General features: G+C 40.8%; 1 protein-coding gene across 26 annotated transcripts in view; it reads left to right on the top strand.

Annotated features, from left to right (window-relative positions):
• The window catches only part of neb (nebulin), a 161,380-nt gene extending 141,963 nt beyond the window's left edge, over positions 1-19,417 (top strand). For 19 of the 26 annotated variants that reach the window (XM_072445216.1, XM_072445241.1, XM_072445236.1 and 16 more), the window contains 15 exons: positions 662-766; positions 2,712-2,816; positions 3,100-3,204; positions 4,370-4,462; positions 4,989-5,081; positions 5,742-5,834; positions 6,920-7,012; positions 8,037-8,129; positions 10,220-10,312; positions 12,175-12,282; positions 13,208-13,394; positions 14,701-14,793; positions 15,596-15,736; positions 15,822-15,925; positions 18,692-19,417. In XM_072445216.1, the coding sequence (XP_072301317.1) occupies positions 662-766; positions 2,712-2,816; positions 3,100-3,204; positions 4,370-4,462; positions 4,989-5,081; positions 5,742-5,834; positions 6,920-7,012; positions 8,037-8,129; positions 10,220-10,312; positions 12,175-12,282; positions 13,208-13,394; positions 14,701-14,793; positions 15,596-15,736; positions 15,822-15,925; positions 18,692-18,865 (1,680 nt within the window). In that variant the 3' untranslated portion in view covers positions 18,866-19,417. The remainder of the gene's footprint in view (positions 1-661; positions 767-2,711; positions 2,817-3,099; positions 3,205-4,369; positions 4,463-4,988; positions 5,082-5,741; positions 5,835-6,919; positions 7,013-8,036; positions 8,130-10,219; positions 10,313-12,174; positions 12,283-13,207; positions 13,395-14,700; positions 14,794-15,595; positions 15,737-15,821; positions 15,926-18,691) is intronic. The other 7 variants (XM_072445218.1, XM_072445219.1, XM_072445228.1 and 4 more) reach the window with 7 other exon arrangements.
• Positions 19,418-23,323: the final 3,906 nt, after the last annotated feature.

Raw genomic sequence — 23,323 nt, 5'->3', positions numbered from 1 at the left:
CATGAGTATGACAGTATTACACATGATTATGACAGTATTGCACATGAGTATGACAGTATTGCACATGAGTATGACAGTATCGCACATGATTATGACAGTATTGCACATGAGTATGACAGTATCGCACATGATTATGACAGTATTGCACATGAGTATGACAGTATTGCACATGATTATGACAGTATTGCACATGAGTATGACAGTATTGCACATGATTATGACAGTATTGCACATGAGTATGACAGTATTGCACATGATTATGACAGTGTTGCACATGATTATGACAGTATTGCACATGAGTATGACAGTATTGCACATGAGTATGACAGTATTGCACATGAGTATGACAGTATTGCACATGAGTATGACAGTATTGCACATGATTATGACAGTATTGCACATGATTATGACAGTATTGCACATGAGTATGACAGTATTGCACATGAGTATGACAGTATTGCACATGAGTATGACAGTATTGCACATTAATATGAAGCCGAATGACACATGTTCAGGGCTAACAGTGTTTGTTGAAAAGGCGTAAAGATAATAAACTCCGCACGTAGAGTAGAAATATAAGGCTAAAAAAATGCACAATAAGCAATCAAGTGATCTTCATCATCATGGACGAGGAATTGACTATGTCTCTGCTGCGTTTCAGAATAAGTACAAGCAGAGCGCGGAGATGGACAGGGCCAGTTACACCTCGGTCATCGACACGCCGGACATTATCCACGCCCAGCAGATGAGGAACATCGTCAGCCAGGTACTGCACCACTATAACGCAAATATACACGCATTTATGAGACCGTGGTGAGCATCCTGTATCGCAGCGGGGACGGGCGCGGCTACATGGCTTTACCGGAGCTTTACCGAGCTCTTGCAGGAGTTCACGGGGTTAAAACGAAACCTGCGGTGTCGGAAATAGACTCCCAATAAAATGAAACTGAGTTAAAGTCCATATGACACGTTAGACTACACTTTTCAGTAAAATAAAAGCATTAAATTTAACATTTTGCCAAACATTTTGCCTGTTTTTTTTCCAATTTGGCGATTTTGGTGACATTTTTTTGGTGTTTATAATGTCACTTCCTGGTTGGACGTGGCCAGTGAACATGACGTAGAGGGAATTCCACAACTGTTACCTAGCAACCAGATTGTAAATTCATTTAAATCATACAGTAGTTATGATTTGACAAATAATTACACCTGACAACATGTTTATTTTGTGAAATGATCGTTCAAACTGCCATAAAAAAGTGTGAGTCGCGTGCAAATTGTTTGCAATTTTGGCAGAACGGCGCTTTTTGATGACATCACAGAGGTCCAACTTCCTGTTCAATATTGATTTGTCACATTTTCTTCACAAAATGCAACTTGACCGATGTAAAACTGATAATTATTTAACACAGGCACAAACTCACCGAACAATTAGAAAAACATGAGAACCTGGACATGGACTTTAATTTAGGGCTAAACCGTGCTCTCGAATGCGTGCATGTGAATACTGCCGATGTGCAAAAGGGTTTGTGAGCGCCAGAAACAAGTTAGATTTAAATGTAAATACCTTCTTCCTCTTTTCACAGTTTGAAAATAAGGCAGCGCAGCTTTAGGAAACCATCAAATCATAATTATAACCAATTTATTGCCGTTACAGTCGCAGTATTTACTTTTTGTTCACATTGACTATATTATTAGCAGTGTTTTTGTTGCTCAAGAATGTGTTGGGAACATATTCAGCACAATAACCGCCAAAGAACCACTCAGAACCGCTCACAGAACCGCTCAGAACCGCTCACAGAACCGCTCAGAACTGCTCAGAACTGCTCAGAACTGTTCAGAACCGCTCAGAACCGCTCAGAACCGCTCAGAACTGTTCAGAACTACTCAGAACTGTTCAGAACCGCTCAGAACTGTTCAGAACCGCTCAAAACCGCTCAGAACTGCTCAGAACTGCTCAGAACTGTTCAGAACCGCTCAGAACTGCTCAGAACTGCTCAGAACAGCTCAGAACTGTTCAGAACTACTCAGAACTGTTCAGAACCACTCAGAACTTTTCAGAACCGCTCAAAACCGCTCAGAACTGCTCAGAACTGCTCAGAACTGTTCAGAACCGCTCAGAACCGTTCAGAACTGCTCAGAACCGCTCAGAACTGCTCAGAACTGTTCAGAACCGCTCAGAACTGTTCAGAACGGCTCAAAACGGCTCAGAACCACTCACAGAACCGCTCAGAACTGTTCAGAACCGCTCAGAACTCTTCAGAACGGCTCAGAACGGTCCCGAACAACTCACAGAACCGCTCAGAACTGCTCAGAACTGTTCAGAAATGCTCAGAACCACTCACAGAACCGCTCAGAACCGCTCAGAACTGCTCAGAACCGCTCAGAACTGCTCAGAACTGTTCAGAACCGCTCAGAACCGATCAGAACGGCTCAGAACGGTCCCGAACAACTCACAGAACCGCTCAGAACTGCTCAGAACTGTTCAGAAATGCTCAGAACCACTCACAGAACCGCTCAGAACCGCTCAGAACTGCTCAGAACCGCTCAGAACTGCTCAGAACTGTTCAGAACCGCTCAGAACCGATCAGAACTGCTCAGAACCGCTCAGAACTGCTCAGAACTGTTCAGAACCACTCAGAACTGCTCAGAACTGCCTTAATGGGCCGTTTCTGTCGCTCCGTGAAACAATTGTGTTTTGTGTCCAACAGAAAAAGTACAGGGAGGAGGCCGAGAGGACCATGTCCCACTACGTGCCGGTGCTGGACACTCCGGAGATGCAGAGGGTCCGCGAGAACCAGAAGAACTTCAGCACCGTGAGTTCATCTTCGCTCGTAATGATCGCGAACAGCAGCTCAAGAACCTTTTTTCAACACGCTTTTTACCTACTATTCACTGTAAACAGTTTTAATTTGACACTTTCAACACGCGTTTGTGAATATTTCTCTCATTACTGCGTTTGTTCAGTGTTGTTTGTCTAGTAATGTTAAGTATTTATTGTTCTGTTTTGTATATTCTGATTTGTACGTTCCGTGTTGTTCTGCTGTTGTTCTGCTCTTCTTTCCCCCGCCGTAGCTCAATGACTGTGTTCTCTTGTAGCTCCAGTACCAGTCAGACTTTAAAACCACAAAAGGCAAAGTGTCCGCTGTGCAGGACACTCCGGAAATGCTCCGCGTTAAGGAAAATACAAAGAATTTCAGCTCGGTACAAACGTCGCGAGTGAACATTCCCGTTTTTGTCATAACACACCGCTCTTTTTGTCTGTTTCTTTGACTTAACCGACCCCGAATTGCTGCTCAGAAATGCTCTTAACGTTTGGGAATTTATTCTCATTTTGTTCTATTTGTTTCCGCTAACCTGTTTGTGTGTCGCTTTGTTTTTCGAGTGCTGTGTGTCACTTTGTGTTTAGAATTTCCTGTTTTTTTTGTGCTGTATTTGTTATATTTATGTATATCTGTGTATGTATTTGTCCAGATTTGCTCATTGATTGTCATAATTCTGTTGATCCGACAAACAAGGTCTATAGGCTCACGCTTGGAGGTTTAATGTTGTATTTCATCCGATAAACCTAATTTTTTTTACTTTTTTTGATGTTCGTTTGTAGGGCTGCAGTGATTAATCGCATCCAGTCGACAGTAAAAAGATTACCGTTGTTGTATTTTGCTAATTATAATCATATATATACGTTTTCTGGACTGTACAGACTGTAAAACACATTCAAAAAGACAGTTTTAGTACAAACAAGACGTCAAAATTTAATGAAAATGATTTCAGTCCCAAAATTCTTTGAGATTTCCTTTGTTTGGCTGATAAAGTATTTAAAAAGTCAATGATCATTTAAAAATAATCGTTAAATTAATTACAAAAGAACTATTAAACATCTAAATCAACCGTAAGTGACATGAATATTCTATAAGATAATTACAATGCAGTAACCAGTGAATTTGAATGTTTACCGTATTTTCCGGACTATAAATCTCACTTTTTTTCATAGTTTTGGCCGGTGTACCACTTATTCTTATATTTATACTTGTATACTTATACTCCGGAGCCACTTATATGTGATATTATTTGTTATTTTCACACTTGCAACTGCATTTCATACTCCAGTGCAACTTATATATGTTTTTTTCTTCTCTATTATGCACTTTTTGGCTGGTGCGACTTATAGTCCGGAAAATACGGTATTATAGATTCATAAGTATGCACTGTATTTCTATTTATATCATCAAAATTAAGGAGGAAAAGTCATATCATTCTAGTCATCAAGGGGACCAGACGTTTTTTTACAATATCTAAACATAACAAACCCGCTTATGTCGATACAGTCGGTCTAAAAGATGTTTTATTGCTGTATTCTCGACTTAAGATTCAGTACAAAGAGGACGTGGGCGGAGGAACGGCTCTGTCCGACACGCCAGAGATGGAGCGGGTCAAACGCAACCAACAAAACATTAGCACGGTACACTTCAGAGTGACCCCGCCCCTTCATTAATACCTCCTCCCCTTCGTTACCTGTTCCCCGCCCCTTTCCCCCCCCCCACAATAATTAAATTTTATCAGTCATAAATGCTCATATTTTTACACTTCCTTTTCAACTGGACGGCCAAAAGACAATCAGTTAATTGAATGTATTATGGTTCAGAGGAGTCACCGATCAATCAATAAAAGTATGTTTGAATAGAACTTTACGACAACACGAAGACGACGTCGCAGAAATACGCAAAAAAGATACAAGACGTACTGTTTATTGTATTTTAATTAATGAAAATGGAAAATTTAGGTCCTAAAAGCAACACAGTGTGATATATATTTAGTGTGAATATGTGATGTGAGGCTTTTGGTCGTTCAGTGCACTTTCCCCTTACGTTTGAAGCGCCGGGTTATTCATATTTATGTATTCATTCATTCAGATGTCTGTGTCGTTCTGTTCTGTTCTGTTCATGTCTTGTTTTGTCTCCGTCTGCGGCGCTTCCCACACGGCACAGATTCACTATAAAGAAGCTCTGGGTCAAGGCACGTCCATCTCAGATCTGCCCGAGGTCAAGAGGGTCAAAGACGCTCAGAAGAATATCAGCCTGGTAGAAATCAACCCGAGTGTTCCCGTTAACCGTGAAACGACCCCTGACCTTTGCCCAGGCCCGACGTGAACCGCAGTTTTCACACTGACGCCAACGATAAAAGCTAGAAATGTATTTACTGAACTCACTTTGATCAGAAAACCTCGTCTGATCAACCGTTACTTATGATTAGACATCCATCGTTTTGGGTTTTGCCGATACAGACTGTTCAGAATTCAGAGAAACCCAAACGAAATATCGACTTGTGCTGGAGATTTAAGGCCGACGTGTTAAAAAGTTTGAATATCGGCCCAGTACATTGGTGTAAAACTGATGTTTTAGCCTAGCTCTGCTCATCATTTAGTTTAACGGCTTTACTAATCTTTACAAAAACGATAGACTTGTTTCTTGCCGTCCCATTAATCGACCAAAGGACTACAACGCTAGAGACATCAGATAAAGTCCCTTTTCCCTTCCGTTCCCAGTTTAATCACTCACCCGTTTCTTTACATCTGTGACTTTTGTCTTTGTTCACCCTTTGATAAGAAAAACATAACATTTTATTCTGTGCGTACGTCACAAATGTAGAGAACAACATGACCTAATGCTGTTGTTTGGTGTCGTTCTGTTCTGTTCATGTCTTGTTTTGTCTCCGTCTGCGGCGCTTTCCACATGGCACAGATTCACTATAAAGAAGCTCTGGGTCAAGGCACGTCCATCTCAGATCTGCCCGAGGTCAAGAGGGTCAAAGACGCTCAGAAGAATATCAGCCTGGTAGAAATCAACCAGACTGACCCTTTTGTCCCTTCACTTTGAGCTACTTTTTGACCCAGATCCTTCCATCTTCCTCTTAATATCATTTTACTGACATTTTTTTCCTTTTTACTTCATTGGGCGCATCTCATCTGATTCACTCCCTTAAAGGTGCACTATGTTCGTTATTGCGTTTGACAGGTTTTTACGAGTTTCTAATTGTGACTTTATTTGGTGTATTTTTATGTGTTGTACATATGAATTATAGTTTTACACCAATCGAGCAGGTGTTTGTGGAGAAAATGTTGAAAAATCTGTAGAAAATGACAGGAAGTGACATCACACCAGGGACACTTCATTCCAGTCAAAGTTTAAGCATAATTTACATAAAAAACAACCTTTTTTTGCCATTCTAAACACAATTCAAAAATATAAAGTTGCTCTCATATATTTTTACATTAGATGAGTTTTTGCCCAGTGTTTGATGGGTAATTTCCTACTGTGATGTCATCAACCACAAACAGGAAGTAAAAGTATACACCTAAAAAAATTAGCTATTCTGTGATATTTTTTTTTATATTTTTAGCAACGTTCTAAATATATTTATCGTAACTACAATTTAGTTCAATGAGTCGTCCGACCTGTAGGGGGCAGAATACCTGTCCCATTTCTTCCATTGTTTTTTTCTTTTTTATGTGTCTATCTTCAAGTGGAGTCCTGAGGTTATGTTTTCCGTTGTGCGCACGTCTATTATGCGTTTTGTTTAAGTTCAAAGGTAAAGCGGAGAGGGGGCGGAGTCTGGAAAGCCCCTTGCGACGCCCCTCTCAGTTTGTAACGTTACTTTAAAGTGTGCGTCCTCCACCAAAGCCACATACTGCACCTTTAAACATTTCCTCTTCAACGTCCTCTTTTCTTGGCGCTACATTTTGTGTTCCAGCCTCTAATTTTACCGCTTCCAGCTCCGACTAAAGTCAAACTCTAACAGCAAAATGACGTTTCTTTCCCCCTTTTACGCTTGACCCGACCGCCACGCTTTCCCTTTTCCTTCTGCCGGCGATTTCCTTGCATTTGTCTGACCGCATTTGTGTCCACTGTCCCGTCCTAAGAGTCGGTACAGGGAAGGCGTGGGACAAGGCACGTCGGTCCCCGAAACGCCCGAGATGGAGCGGGTCAAACGCAACCAGCAAAACATAAGCACGGTACAGCCTCGAGTGACCCCTGACGACCTCTAAAGGAGACCTAATCGCAGTTCTAACAGATTTGAATCAGTGTTCATGCAGTTTTAACACGGGCGAGTCCTCTTTTACCCCTGAAACTATGAGCCTTCTAAGACCCTTCTACGTAATATCTAACTAAAGTCTTTTAATGCTTTTTCAGATGTGTGTGGCTAACGTTGTTGTGGTGTTGTTTGTCTTTGTATATTGTTGTCCATAAAGAGGAATAACTCGCTCTGGAATCAAAGCAGCTCATGTTTTAGTCGTTATTTATGTTCGCGATTGGGGGATTTGGTCAGGAGCTGTGGGTGGAGCTGTGGGTGGAGCTGTGGGTGGAGCTGTGGGTGGAGCCGGTCAGGAGCTGTGGGTGCAGCTGTGGGTGGACTTGGTCAGGAGCTGTGGGTGGACCTGGTCAGGAGCGGTGGGTGGACCCGGTGAGGAGCTGTGGGGGGACCCGGTCAGGAGCTGTGGGTGCAGCTGTGGGTGGACTTGGTCAGGAGCTGTGGGTGGACCTGGTCAGGAGCGGTGGGTGGACCCGGTGAGGAGCTGTGGGGGGACCCGGTCAGGAGCTGTGGGTGGAGCTGTGGGGAGACCTGGTCAGGAGCGGTGGGTGGACCCCGGTTATATTTTTGGGGGTTGAGCACTTAAGGCTCTGATATCACTCACTCGTCTCTTTATTTGACAAAAACACCTTTTTTTTTATATAAATGTAGTATTTTTTCTGAGGTTAAAATCTCTCTACACTTCACAATTGCCTCCATTTACAGATTTGAGACTGTTTTCGTTCATAAAGTATTAAAGGGTCCGTTCCTGACCGATACCGCTGCTCCTGCCGCTCCCGCCGCTCCCGCCGCTCCCGCCGCTCCTGCCGTTCCTGACTGAGTCTCTAGTCGCATTAGAACTCCACAGAGACCATTAAACGTTACTGCGATTCCATCTTTTTGGGCAACAGTGCTTGTGACCCTCTTGCTGGCGTCTGAATGTAAAACGGGCATTTTCTTTGGAGTAGATCAAATACAAGGAGAGCGTGGGCCGGGGTATCGCCATCCCGGACCTGCCCGAGGTGAAGAGGGTCAAAGAGACTCAGAGGCACATCAGCTCGGTACAAGGCCCCGCCCCTCAGACTGGAGTGTTCCGCTACAGCCGCAGCTAACGCTAACCTTTCACAGCGAGCACCACGCCCTCTTCCTCCGCCTTCATCCTCCGCCTTCATCTCCATGGGACGCGTCGGGACGAAAACTTACCAAACACTGAGCGAAAAATCCACACGTCGACTTGGAAACGCGTCTTCAAACGAATTCATGAGGTTTAATTGTCAAATGAATCACCAAAGTTCAGAAATATCACCTTATTTTCACGTTTACGACATATTTTTTTACATTTTTGTTTTTAATCGGCTGTTTTTCTAGTATTTTTTAAAAACGTAATCAAAATTCTCGATCTTCAAAACAACATTCACGATATTATCTACATTTTGATATATTGCCCACGTCTTTATTGGATTTAGAGACTTTATTGATCCTAAAACTAAATTCAGAAGCGACACATTACATTTGAAGCGAACGTGGCAACGCATAGAAAAATCTTGGATGTTACATGTTACACATTTTGCGTTGTCGGCAGTAATTTATAAAAATGTTTTGATAATATACATTTTATTTATATTGTGTAAATCAATAATCTAAGTGCGGCGGATCCGTAAACCAAGTAATAAAATAACCGCGGCCTAATCCGTCAAATCATTACTCGATCTCAAAGCATTTCGAGACAGTAACGTTTGTGAGAATCAAAGTCCATCATTTATGTAGTTTGAGTCTTCTTTTCGTGAACTATTTTGATTCAAATCTCACCCTTTCCATTGGTCAAAGTGAAATAAAAAGTAACATAAATATCTTCTCTTTTAAAGCTGTTTACCGCCATTTTTCCACATTTACATCGCCAACTAAAACGACCAAAACGACCGTTATCGCAGCTTAGATCGCAATCATCTCAAAAGAACGCGTCCCAACACCATCGTCCTCATCGACTCTTCATTCCATCTTCACATTCATCTTTTTTCACTCTTCATTTGACGTGTGATTACTTCATCCGCCGCCGACTCCCTGCTGTATTTATTATATATCTGTGTTTTCTGGGTTTTTCCCTCTTGTTTTTCTAACACATAAACTCTGCTTCTTCCCCATCGACTTAAATTACACTTTTGCAGCGAATTTCCTCTGTGTAAAACGGTGACTAACGTCTTTCTCCTGCTCTTTTAGGAGTGTGTTGTTGTTGTTGTTGTTGTTGTTGTTGTTTTTGTGTGTGTCGACGTACAGTGCAATGAAAGGATGTCTGTGTTGGTGCAAATGATCACATGTTCAGATTAATGCTGAAGATTTGAGGAGTTTTGACGGGTTTGGATTCGTTTGCTTCTGTTTTTACCCACAAAACAATCACATTTTTCGATCCTTTAACCGTGACAAAAAACTTTTATCTAATATTTTTAGATTTTTTTATATTTGTCATATTGTCAAATAAGCAAAAGTCTTTTCATATTCATTGTTATTATATCATTTATTTTTTGTTACTGATTATAGAAAATTCTCCACCAGTTCAGTAGATTAGGTAAAGTGGAACTATATAAATATAATTCATATTGGCAGATATTTAAATGAAATAAATGAAACAAATAAAAAATAATAAATTATTAAGTGAATATAAATACATTTTAAACAAAAAAAAAATTAGATTTAAAAACAGAAAAGTAAAAAGTATTTTAAATATAAGAAAGTAAATAAAGTGTAAAATAAATGTTTATGTAAATAAGTAAAAAATTAAGCATGAAGTGTATTTTTAAAAATAAAACATATTAAAAGTAAAAACCACAAGTAATAAACAAATTAAACAAATACAAAGAATCTATCTTATTCAACTCTAAAATGTGTTGAGAAACTCGTTTACCTTGTTTCATAATTTTTTTTATTCCTATGTCCAATTTTTTTATAATAATAATAATTCAAGTAATAAACGATGCATATGAAGTTAAATAATCTTTCTTTACTAAGCACATAAATCCAAACGTGTCAAAACAGTTGAAATGGACATCATTCTGACTGGTTTCCCCTGATGTTCCTCTTTTGCATTGTACACTTCATGTCTCCTGTCTGTGCTGTGTCTGACTGGCCTGTTGGTGGCGCTGTGCTTCTCCCGTAGGTTTTGTATAAGGACAGTTCAGTCAAAGGGACTCCGGTCGTGTACACTCCTGAGATGGAGCGAGTCAAACGGAACCAGGAAAACATTAGCTCGGTACTTTTCCCCCAGACGAGAGCTGCCCTCGTCCTGTTTAACTCCTCTAACGAGCTCCCTCTGCTGCCACACCGTTAATCGCTTTCACCTTAACGAGTTTGAAGCCCTTTCATCCGCTGTGTGCTTAACATCCATCCTCTTAAAACTCCTCATCATGTCTGAAAGTCAAGTCTGGTTTTCATGCGTCATGTTTTCAATGTGTTCATGATTCTTTCCACAAAAAAACAAAAAAATATACATTTAAACACTATTACTCACAGTAGTAGTACATGTATGGATTACTCACAGTAGTAGTACATGTATGGATTACTCACAGTAGTAGTACACGTATGGATTACTCACAGTAGTAGTACATGTATGGATTACTCACAGTAGTAGTACATGTATGGATTACTCACAGTAGTAGTACATGTATGGATTACTCACAGTAGTAGTACATGTATGGATTACTCACAGTAGTAGTACATGTATGGATTACTCACAGTAGTAGTACATGTATGGATTACTCACAGTAGTAGTACATGTATGGATTACTCACAGTAGTAGTACACGTATGGATTACTCACAGTAGTAGTACATGTATGGATTACTCACAGTAGTAGTACATGTATGGATTACTCACAGTAGTAGTACATGTATGGAACTGTTAAATCAATCAATGTTTGTGTCTAATTGTCAGTGTTTATCATCCAATTAATCCTCTGTTTGGAGCAGAGTTCAGACTTTGGAGAAGAAATGAGATAAATAGTTAAATTTCCTTGTTCTAGAAACATAATATTGGGAGTCATTTCAATTAAAAGAAATTAGTCAGATTATAACAGGACCATTTATTGTATTGTTTTTGTCTAAAAAATGACCCTCAGAGGAAGACCAGACTTTACTGAATGTTTCTGTGCAGTTTAAAAATTAAAGAAATAATAATTAAAAAGTATAATGAAAAAAATAGACATAATAATTCAATGAAAATAACTTAACCTAAACTTAACCCCGAGTCCAAGTCTAAGTTATGTTGAACCTGATTTAATTGACTTTACTACTTTTTAAGAAAACCTCTTTTACTCCACATCATATTGTAAAAGCTGCTATTTTAGAATAATGTAGACTAAATTATATTGACTACATTTTAAAAGACAAAATGTCTTTGAGAGCCATGAGAAATAAGTTACAAAAAAGAGAACCAGGTGTAAATGAGTGTTAACAGTTTATTCTGTCACACATTCTTCACTCATGGTTCAAAATCAGGTCTTTAATGATTTTCTTTAGCTCTGTTTGTAAAAGCAACTCGTTTTAGTGAGAAAATCCCTGTAAAATGTTTTTAAATGTTCTGTAACCAAAATCACAAACCTTAGTCACATTTATAAATATTAATGCAGAATGATTGAAGTAAAAACTATAGATTATAATTCATTTTTGACATTTAATAATTTGCTAATATTAAGATAAGATAAGATAATCCTTTATTGTCCACACATGGGGAAATCTTATAATTTTTAATTAAAATAATTTAATAAAACATTTAATAATTTAAATAAGAAATATTATTTTTGAATTTAATTTAAATTAAAAAAAAAAGAATAATTAAAAAATATTGACGTTAACACAGCAACACCTGTCAGAAATATTGCTTAATCTTAAACAAATAACAAGAACAAACTGTATTTTTTGTGCTAATATTTCCTTTCAAGCCTTTTTAATCCGTCTTTCTTAATCCTGAACTGCAAGCGTCGTCCTTTCATCGCTTTCAGATAGTTTTAGATCCCTCTGTGCGTGTGTTTCCTGCAGAAGCTAACGGCTAAGTATATAGTTTTCATCACTTTCACATTTGAATCCTCACTCCGTCTGTGGTTCTCCCCCTTCGACAGGTTTTGTACTCGGACAGCTTCCGTAAGCAGATCCAAGGAAAAGCCGCCTTCGTCCTGGACACGCCCGAGATGAGGCGCGTCAAGGAAACGCAGCGCATCATTTCCGGGGTGAGACTTCAAAAACAGGACTATGGGAGTCACGGCGACGCTCAAAGTATTTCACACAGATTCTGAGAACTGTTAAAGTGGCGACCGCAGCAGTAGCATTAGCAGCAGTAGCATTAGCAGTACTAGCATTAGCAGCAGTAGCATTGGCAGACTTCAAAAACAGGACCTCGGGAGTCGCAGCGACGCTCACGGTTCAATGCGCAACACAGCGATTGAGCGATATCATGATTATCAATACGCACGACACGTCTGCAATATATCACGAAATACGCTCATTTTTGAATAAACGAAGCGGCGAATATGTCAAATGTGATACAGATACAGCAGAACACGCAATATCGATACTGTGAGACCAGATTTACTGTCACAATATGTCGATATTCCGATATTTTAGCACATTCCTATTGAAAACTGGACTGTACTTTAGACGCACATTTACATTAACTTGTATTTTTATGTATCCATTCGTTTCGGTCACACGTTAAAAGGTAAAAGCTGCAAAATCCCATTTTAATCCGTCACAATAATTGCAACTGGAACACAGATGCCATTAAGGACACGACGATTAATTGACAAATCGTGACCAGTCGACTGTTAAATATAATCCCGTCGTCATATTTTGTCATTGTTAGTTGTTATCCGCACTAAACGGACATAAAACACAGCGGTTTTATTCAATTTGATTGTCAAAAAAGTAAAAACGACGTCTGATTCTCACCAATAATACACTCTAAATGTAAATATTCGATGTCTAGACGCTTTCAGTCGCCACATTTCAACCTTTATTTGGTGGAAAATATATTTTAAAAGTCTGAAATGTTCAAAATAAATGATCGTTTGACTAGTCGACTACTGAAATAATCATTAATTGCAGCAATAGACACAATTAGACATTAATATCTCCATTATCGCGCCTTTGTTCCAGGTGAGGTACCACGAGGACTTTGAGAAGACCAAAGGCAGCTTCACCTCCACCGCCACCGACCTGGTGATGGACCGCGTGAAGAAGAACACGCAGGACGTGAGCGACGTCAACTACAAGGGGATACAGCGCCGCGTAGTGGAGATGGAGAGGAGGCGCGCCATCGAACACGACCAGGAGACCATCACCGGTATGAGAGACCAGACGCCAGAACCGTACATATAAATGATAGTTTTACACCAATCGAGAAGGTGTTTGTGGAGAAAACGTTGAAAAATCGGTAGAAAATGACAGGAAGTGACATCACACTTCATTCCAGTCAAAGTATATGCACAATCTACGCAAAAGAAACAACTTTTTTGACTCTCTAAACATGAATTCAACAAAATAAAGTTGCTCCCATATATTTGTATTTGTAAAATAAAAAATTTGTTAAAAATTTGTTTTTGCTCGGAGGTTCAATTATGAACGTAGAAATTGTGCTATTTATTCTGAGCTCAAAATTGTCTAATCTTAAGCAAAATTTTTAATGTTTTATTAACTGCGTTTTAGTTCAATAAGTCGTCCGACCTGTCATAGGCTCTTTTAAGCAGAACTCTGGTGTTAGAGCTCCCCCTGCAGCTCTCTAGTGAAAACACATCATCTGAAAACTTTTTTTTTCTTTTTTAAAATTATAATAAGACAGTAGAATCACATTTAATGTTGCCAAACATAAAAAAAGAGCCAGGGTTTCTCAGGAGAGTTGTCTCCTGAGCCGAAAATGAAATGAAAATGAAACTCAACACGAACGGAGAACGTCTTATTGATTGTTGAAGCCCGACGCCTGGCGGTCACTGCGGGTCACTGCAGGTCAATGGCAGAATCAAAAAATGGCGGCACGTGTGTTCAGTGCGGTTCAGTGTGTCGGGGAAACTAAGTGAGAATTAAGAATAAGTTGATGGTTTTAAGACTGATACGTGGCGTGATGTGCTAGTGGACTTGGGAGGTGAAAAAGATTATATCGATCGCTATTCTGTGACGCTAAGTGCCAACTGAGCTTCTGAACATTCAAACGAAGTGGAGTTAATTATCATTAAATGGGTGGATTTTATATACAAATTTGGATTTTTTTATGCCTTCAAAGTAAAAAGAAATAATAATTTACCTACCGACCCACTTAAAAAATGTTGGGTCGGGTTACAGCAAACATACAATTTATTAATTTATTGGGGCAGCCTAAGGTGAAAATACTTTGGTCTGCTTTAAGAGTAAAAAGTATTTCACCACAGCAGTAGCATTAGCAGTAGTAGCATTAGCAGCAGTAGCATTAGCAGCAGTAGCATTAGCAGCAGTAGCATTAGCAGTAGTAGCATTAACAGCAGTAGCATTAGCAGTAGTAGCATTAGCAGTAGTAGCATTAGCAGCAGTAGCATTAACAGTAGCAGTTGGAGTATTTACAGTAGCAGAGGCAGTACTTTACATGGAGATGATTTAATAATGAGTGTTTCACTCTTCAGATCTGCGAGTGTGGCGCACAAACCCCGGCTCCGTGTTTGACTACGATCCTGCTGAGGACAACATCCAGTCCAGGAGTCTGCACATGATGACGGGTGAGAAAGAACAACGCCGCGTTGGTGCGAACGGTGGAGGCCATGAGAGTTCATCTGGAACGTATATTTATGTAGCATGAGCTGAGGAGGAGGAGGAAAAGGAGGAGAAGGAGGAGAAATAGGAGGAGGGGAAGGAGGAGTGGGAGGAGGAGGAAGAGAAGGATGAAGAAGAGGAGGAGTAGTAAGGCAAGGCAAGTTTATTTGTAGAGCACATTTCATACACAAGGCAAGTCAAAGTGCTTCACAGCAGGAAAAATGCATTCAAATCACAAAGAAATGACAGACCACATACACAGCATTCCAGACACTCATAATCCCATAATTATTTGACATTTCCAGCATGACATGTGTCTCCAGGACGGACACATCACTTTTAGATGATTCTTTCCCATATCAGACTGCTATCTGCAAACTGCACACTGCACACTTCTGTGCTGAGCGTATGTATCTTTTTCGTAGGAGGAGGAAGTGGAATAGGAGGAGTAGTAGTAGGAGGAGTAGGAAGAGGGGGGAAGTAGGAGGAGGAAGAGGAGGCTGAAGAAGAGGAGTAGTAGGAGTAGGAGGAAGAGGAGGAGTAGGAGGAAGAGGAGTAGGAGGAGGAAGAGGAGGATGAAGAAGAGGAGGAGTGGGAGGAGGCTGAGAACCAGTGACGTGGGAGGAGTCTCTGCTTGTGGCTTTGTTTCTTCCGTTACAATCAGACAGAGTTACAGTTTGTGACATGATTTATTCGTCACATTCAAACTTCAGCTCGACAGCGCTCGACTCGCACTCACGTTCTGCTTTCTTCTGCTCTCATGTCCAGTGCAAGCGCAGAAGCGCAGCAAGGAGCACTCTCGCTCCACCAGCGCTCTGAGCGGAATGGCCGACGAGAAGTCCGAAGTGTCCCAGGACCCCGACCACCACATGTCACTGTACAGCAACGGCTTCGTGACCTCCTCTGTCGGTACGGAGCGGCTCCCGAGGCCACGTAGAAGTCACCCGGCCCTCGTCGGTATTCATACGACATGTACTAACCGTCTTCTCCGCAGGGTACCAACACGCTCGCACCGTGGAGCTGCAGCAGAGGTCTTCATCTGTGGCCACTCAGCAGACGACCGTGTCCTCTGTGCCCTCGCACCCCTCCACCACCGGGGTGAGTCACGGAACCTTTTGACTACCGTATTTCCCGGATTATAAGTCGCACCTTTTTTCATAGTTTCGGCCGAGGTGCGACTTATACTTATATTTGTACTTATATACTTATACTTCAGAGCGACTTATACGTGATATTATTTGTTATTTTCACACTTACAACTGCATTTCATACTCCAGTGTGACTTGTCCCGAAAACACGGTACTACGTTTACAAAAGTCACGTCTGTACAGTCCGGTCTAAAGATGTGTTTACGCCGGGTAAACGCGAGGAGACGTGGACAGACCTTAAACGCCCTCATATAATTTGCCCATAGTGAAAGAAAAAGAGGCTAAATTATTTCCGCCACCCTGAACTAAAGCAGTTGCGATCAAACTTGTCTCCGACGCTGTGGCTCACAAACGAGGCTGCGCTGCCGGTGGAAAGAACACGGCAAACGCGTACTGCAGTAAAAGTACGTGATACAGAAATGTCACGTAAGTATTTGTAGTGAGTTTTGCTCCGCCCCTGTCGAACACGCGGAGCTGTCGGCGAGAGCGGAGGTTGTCAAGGGTATCGGAGAGTCCTGTTGCCGTGCTCGTTTATGAAAGAAAGGGCAAGAATCAAAAATAGTTAGAATGAATCAAATGTTTAATCCCTGTCAGTACAATTCTAATACAGATGAACAGAGCGCTTACCATCTGTCCCAATCGAATGTGTCTCCCCCTCTCTGGTCTCCTCCTCTCTGGTCTCCTCCTCTCTGGTCTCCTCCTCTCTAGTCTCCTCCTCTCTGGTCTCCTCCTCTCTGGTCTCCTCCTCTCTGGTCTCCTCCTCCTCTCTGGTCTCCTCCTCTGGTCTCCTCCTCTCTGGTCTCCTCCTCTCTGGTCTCCTCCTCTCTGGTCTCCTCCTCTCTGGTCTCCTCCTCTCTGGTCTCCTCCTCTCTGGTCTCCTCCTCTCTGGTCTCCTCTGGTCTCCTCCTCTCTAGTCTCCTCCTCTCTGGTCTCCTCCTCTCTGGTCTCCTCCTCTCTGGTCTCCTCCTCTCTGGTCTCCTCCTCTCTGGTCTCCTCCTCTCTGGTCCCTTCCTCTCTAGTCTCCTCCTCTCTGGTCTCCTCCTCTCTGGTCCCTTCCTCTCTGGTCTCCTCCTCTCTGGTCTCCTCCTCTCTGGTCTCCTCCTCTCTGGTCTCCTCCTCTCTGGTCTCCTCCTCTCTGGTCTCCTCTTCTCTGGTCTCCTCCTCTCTGGTCTCCTCCTCTCTGGTCTCCTCCTCTCTGGTCCCTTCCTCTCTGGTCTCCTCCTCTCTGGTCTCCTCCTCTCTGGTCTCCTCCTCTCTGGTCTCCTCCTCTCTGGTCTCCTCCTCTCTGGTCTCCTCCTCTCTGGTCCCTTCCTCTATGGTCTCCTCCTCTATGGTCTCGTCTGTAGCTTTCTAACCCTTCATAGTTTCAGCCTGTATCAAAATATAGTTGGTAATACAATCTTAGTAAAGTTAATATTATTTGGAATTCCCTTCAGTCTCGTTGAGATTCTCTAATGTTTTCAGCCTGACAGGAAGTTCGTTTCAATGTCCAGTCTTTCTTTGACATGCTCAGAGCAAGAGGAGAGGACAAAGCTCAAAGGAACTGAGCGCAACATCAAACAGAAGTCTTCATTCCTTTTCCTTATGATCAAAGGACTTCTGCACAGAAACAAGCGCTGCCTCGTGAAGTCATCTCCTGCCTCCTAGTGGCCAGAGAAAGCCATAGCTCTAGTTAGTAATGATCCTGAGACGAGCGTGACAAACCTACAGCTAAAACTAGCATCACCAATATATATGGTACTCGTTTGAAGTATTGATACTGAAAAAACGACAACAACAACAACACACTTATAAACGGTAAATTAACAGTTTTGAGATTTATCAGCACTAGTATAAGACATGGAAAGTAGTCTATTTTCTACAAGAACATTGTTGGATTCAGTATATCGGAGGACGTGGTGGTATGAAAAATTATGTATTTTTATAATTTATATTTTTCAATTTACAGGTTAATACAAATTGTTCAGCATGAACTCTCCCTCACACACGACGCTCTGCTTAAAGCCTTCTCCCTCGCGCTCTTAAGACAAAGAATATGAATATTAATGAAGGTTGAATGTCTCGGGACCAGCCTCGCAGTATTTTTCCACGGAGGTGCTCTTTCTCTGTTCGTTCCTTATATGGTCATGTGGTGGTCAATACAGAAGAAAACTATTACTAACACACTAGGAGTTGGCTGACCTCGAGTTCATGAGAGAGAAGCAGACGAAGCAAGAATATATATGTACCGTATTTTCTGGAGTATAAGTCGCACCAGCCAAAAAATCCATAATAGAGAAGAAAAAAAACATATATAAGTCGCACTGGAGTATGAAATGCAGTTGCAAGTGTGAAAATAACAAATAATATCACATATAAGTTGCTCCGGAGTATAAGTATAAATATAAGTCGCACCCCGGGCCAAAACTATGAAAAAAGGTGCAACTTATAGTCCAGAAAATACGGTATACATTTGCAGTGTGTTACAATATTAAAGGTTCATTAATACTTTACAATATTAAAGGTTTATTAATGTGGCATCAAAATTGGCGTGGACTCTAGACTCTACGCATAAGAGTATAGAGCCTTTTCCTTCGTACACAAATCAAGCTTGAAATCCGGTGTCATGACAACCAACTCTAGTTAGACCGGCGCTACGTCTCCACCGCTCTGTAACACCTGCTGATGACATGTCCCCGCCCCCCTTTGTCCCCGCCCCCCTTTGTCCCCCCTTCAGAAAACCGTGCGTGCCATGTACGACTACGGCGCGGCCGACAGCGACGAGGTTTCCTTCAAGGACGGCGACGTGATCGTGAACGTCCAGGCCATCGACGAGGGCTGGATGTACGGCACGGTGCAGCGGACCGGCAAAACGGGAATGCTGCCCGCCAACTACGTGGAGGCCGTTTAAAAACAACCCCCAAGACTCATACCACCACCCCCTCCCCCCCCCGCCTCGACACCAGGGGGCGCTACGTCCACAACCTGCTAAATGTCCCCGCCAACGTGGCTTCGTGCAACGTTTTAGATTAGCTTAGCATTATCTTAACGTTTTTTGTTTTTGTCTGTGCACTTGTGGATGGTAATGACCTAAAACACGTATATAAATATAATATAAATACTACTCTACGATTCTCACCAGCGCGAACCCAAAACGAACTAGATTCTCTCACATTGTACATTGATTTATTTATGTAACACCAAAAGGCCCGAGTGCGTCAACTTGTGCCTTTTTAGAAATGTAGTGAAAAGACAACTTGAAAACGATGATAATTAAACGAGGAGGATTGTCGCGGTCCTTCCTGGAGGAATGGAAGTTAAGTTAAGCCACAGTCTTCTTCTCTTGTTCCGAGGGCTGGTCTGTGATGAAAACAAAGTGTGTTTTTGAATGTTAAGGTGGTGGTTTAGGCTCGTCCTGCTCCTCTGATCATTAGTGAATAAAGCACACTACGCTTCTGCACAACTCTGTCCATTTCTCTTTATTTGGTTGGGAGTTTTCTGAGCTTTACGCCGTATGTTCACCTGCTTTAGGTCATATTTAGTCTATTTTAGTTCATGACCAGTTTGGTGCAGTTTAAAGAAAACTTGATGAGCTTAATAATTAGTGAGGTGGTGTTAAAATGACTTTCAACCCATAATATAGTCACTTTATTCGGTGTGGTAAACAGTTGTCATCGTTTTAAATCAGTCCATTTGTGAATATAATGCAAAAAATAAACGTTTGAAAAAGATGACTTGAACTTCACGTTTCAGTCAAATGAAGGGAATATTTAGGTGCATTTCCGCCATCTACTGCGCCCTTCTTGGTAATGTATATACGCAGTGCTCACCCCGCCCAGTCCATCACAAAGAGTCCTTATCCCGCAGTATGTGTGACCCCTGTGTGACCCCTGTGTGACCCTTTCCCTTAGCATCTGGTGCAATTCTTCCCCTGTGACATCTCTAACATCCAAAAAAAGTCATCGCTGCATTAAGAATCACATCTATTCGTTCCCACAAGCACAATTTATGACCACAACAATGAAAGCCAACATTTTTCATCCACAGAGGTTGAATCTTTGCACTCTTTTGTCTCCCCACATTCCTTAACTTAGCTCATAGTTCCCACACGACCATTCCCATTGCATTATATCACTTCACTAGCAGGTACCACGCCACAACGGAGTATGAAAGAATATTTATTGATAATAACGACGATGGAGATCGACGGTGGAGTGACGATGGAGATCGACGATGGAGATCGACGGTGGAGCGACGATGGAGATCGACGGTGGAGCGACGATGGAGCACGAGTTGGCCGGGTAGAGACTCAGGATGGGGGCTCTGTCTCAGGTGATCAGCCCAGTCGATTCAGAACCAACCCTCCATAGATGGTGATGTGATATGGTGAAGATGATAGAGACATGGGGTGGGAGGGCGGGGTCGAGAGAGCAGAGACGACAAGATATGCTGTGAATAGGCCTTATAAATTGGGCTTCTGGGTAATTAGAGGCGTGGTTAGAGAGTGGGGCGTGTTTACTAGTGGAGTGTAGGTTGAGGCGTGGTCCCGCTCCTGAACCTCAGTTTGCGATTAACATCTCCAACTCCATTTACCGCACACTTCTTGAACTCACAATCATTCTTTGGACATCTCGCACATCTTCTCTTCCTTCTGCGACCCACATGTCCATATTCCTGACAGGAGTGACCGGAGTGGTGCTTTTTCAAAGGCCCCAACTGGATATCTTACATGATCCAGGTACATTTTTTCAGGTAGTGACTCACCAACAAAGGTCACGCAGATCGACTCTCTCGTTCCGTTCACGAATCGAGACGACCTTTTAACCTCACAGACGTCAGCAACACTCAAAAACCATATTTTCATCCGACGAAGTGCAGACACCACTTATTACCACTTTCGTTCTCGTTTTTCCATCCAGATCAAAACAGCTCACACTAGCAGTTCCACAGATCTCGATCTTCAGGGCGATATGGCTCTGACTTTTATCCGTGCAGTCAATAATTCCACTCCTTGTAATCTTGACCGACTTCACATCTCCCACCACCCGACCGACAGATCTTCTCACTTCATGTGGATCATTTAAAAAACTGTCTTCTCTCGTCACAGAAATCATTCACGATTCACATTTTCACAAGCTTCTCTCAAGGAAAACTCGTCCTTTCTTTTCCTCTGACCTTTAAGGAACTCCTCAATTCTCCTTCAATTTTGCGCAAACATCGAAACTTCCATCGAAACGCTCTCTCCTCAACCGCTCCAGCTTTCGTCCATCGACATCACAGGAGCGCCACTTCCTGTAACATTTGACCGCAAAAAGGTCATTTCGCACAGATTTTTGAGGATCATTACGCTACGTGATGAGAGAGTCGAGTTTTTGTTCCATTTTCATTTGTAAATTGTCGTTAAACTCAGAACCTGTGAAAGAAAACCTTTTATTGTTGTTTTAAATCACACAATAGTTATGATTTAGTTACCGACAATCCCCGATTAAACACTTATTTTGGTAAATGACTGTGTAAAAAAAAGTTTGTTGCGTTTTAAATCGTCTTTGCATTTTTGACGGCACGGCGCTTTTTGATGACATCACGGAGCGCCACTTCCTGTAACATTTTTATCTTTTTAAATGTTTCTTTTATTGTCAAAATTCTTTATGACAAAATATTCATAACAGATAATAAACAGTTAAAGGAATGCCACAACTACAATTACACTTTATACATCAAAAACATTTAAAGACATAGTTTTCCTAAGTAGAAATGGCGTTTTGGTTTAGACTTTTGGAAATGCAAATACTTCCTGTAAAATTTGACTGGAAAAAGGTTATTTCCGGTTATTAGATTTTTGAGGACTATTAAAATCGTTACATTTTAATTTGTAAATTGCCGTTCAGAACTCAAAACCTGTGAAAGAAAAGGTTTTATTGTTCAGTTAAAATGTTAAAAAGTACAAACACGTGCTCTCAAAGGTAGTGAAGCAAACATAAAACTGTACTAATTATTGGACTTCTATTCATCTTGCACAAGTTGAATTACTTTTTATGACAATACAGTAAGAAAAAATGTTTTTAATTTTGCATTTTATTATGATTATTGTGTATGGAGTAAAGACTGTGTGGAGCTTTGTAAAACGCTATTAAAGGAAAACACTGAACATAAACAAGCGTAAATACAGTAGATTTGTGTAAAAATCAAGACAATTTATACAAAAGATGATTTTATTGTCTGCCATTAATGTGTGAGTGAAAAACATATCAAAGGTTATAAAATTATCAAAATAACACTGAGATTTCAACGTGAGGCATGATTATAATGATAAAGGCTTTAACTTTATGCTTCTTTTCGTATTTACAAAACGCATCCGTTAATTTGGTTTGCATTAAACATTAAACGTGATCTTCAAACCATTTGTATTTACATATCGTTTAATTACGCTGGAAATAATACATACATAAATATATATAATTGGCTCTTCTTTTTTTTTTTTAAATAAATGGGCTGAAACGCTTCTGGCTTTGGATATTTGGTCATAAATAAGAAATAAAGCATAAAGTTATTTGACGTAAAACGCACAGAAACCCACATTGTCCATCGCACAAGATTCACAAATATTTCTTGGTTTTTACGCTGCAGTTTGGCTCAAAAACACGAACACAGCAGTTATTGTCAGTGGTAAAAAGGAGGATTGTAGAATTTTTCTGCCCTTTTGGAAACGGCAAATACAGACACTGCTTTTGGTCATTTCGCAGAGATAAAAAATAAGGCTTTTTTTGGATTCAGCAAAACCACTTTCTTTGCTAAAATGTCACGAGAATGTACAGCGTTTCTGAATGGAGCCGAAACAAAGCAGAACGTCACACAATTTCAACGATTAAATGAAATAAGATCTAATTTTCATTCGTCTTTATAATGATTTTACAGGATAGAAAATGTCAGCTAGTTAAAAAATAGTAATAGTTGTATTTTGAGCTTCATAAAAAGTATAATTTGTGATAAAGTATGTGATGTATATGGAGATGAATAAAAAAACACTGTGGGGTCAACATTTCTGTAGTGTTTTTCAACAAACACATTGTATCAACAAAACAAGTGAAATTTAATCGTAAATGTGTTCAAAATGAGCCAGTGGTTTTCATTTGACCAAAAATAACAAGAATTTTTCATATTTTGTGATATTCTGAGGTCAAAGTGCGGACGAATTTTGCCAAAATATTCATAAAATAAAAAATGTTTCCCAGAATAGCTCACTTTTTAGATTTATTACCCAGCAAACACTGGGCCAAAACTCATCTAATGTCACAGGTGTTTTAATTTGACAAAAATAAAAATATATGAAAGTGACTTTGTTGAATTAGCATCAAAAAATGTGTTTCTT

This window comes from Eucyclogobius newberryi, unplaced genomic scaffold, assembly GCF_026437365.1.
Source record: "Eucyclogobius newberryi isolate DKJ021-1_F unplaced genomic scaffold, fEucNew1.0.hap1 SCAF_14, whole genome shotgun sequence".
Classification (NCBI taxonomy): domain Eukaryota; kingdom Metazoa; phylum Chordata; class Actinopteri; order Gobiiformes; family Gobiidae; genus Eucyclogobius; species Eucyclogobius newberryi.
Note: the sequence above shows the minus strand (reverse complement) of the source record. Positions and strands in the feature narration are given on the sequence as shown.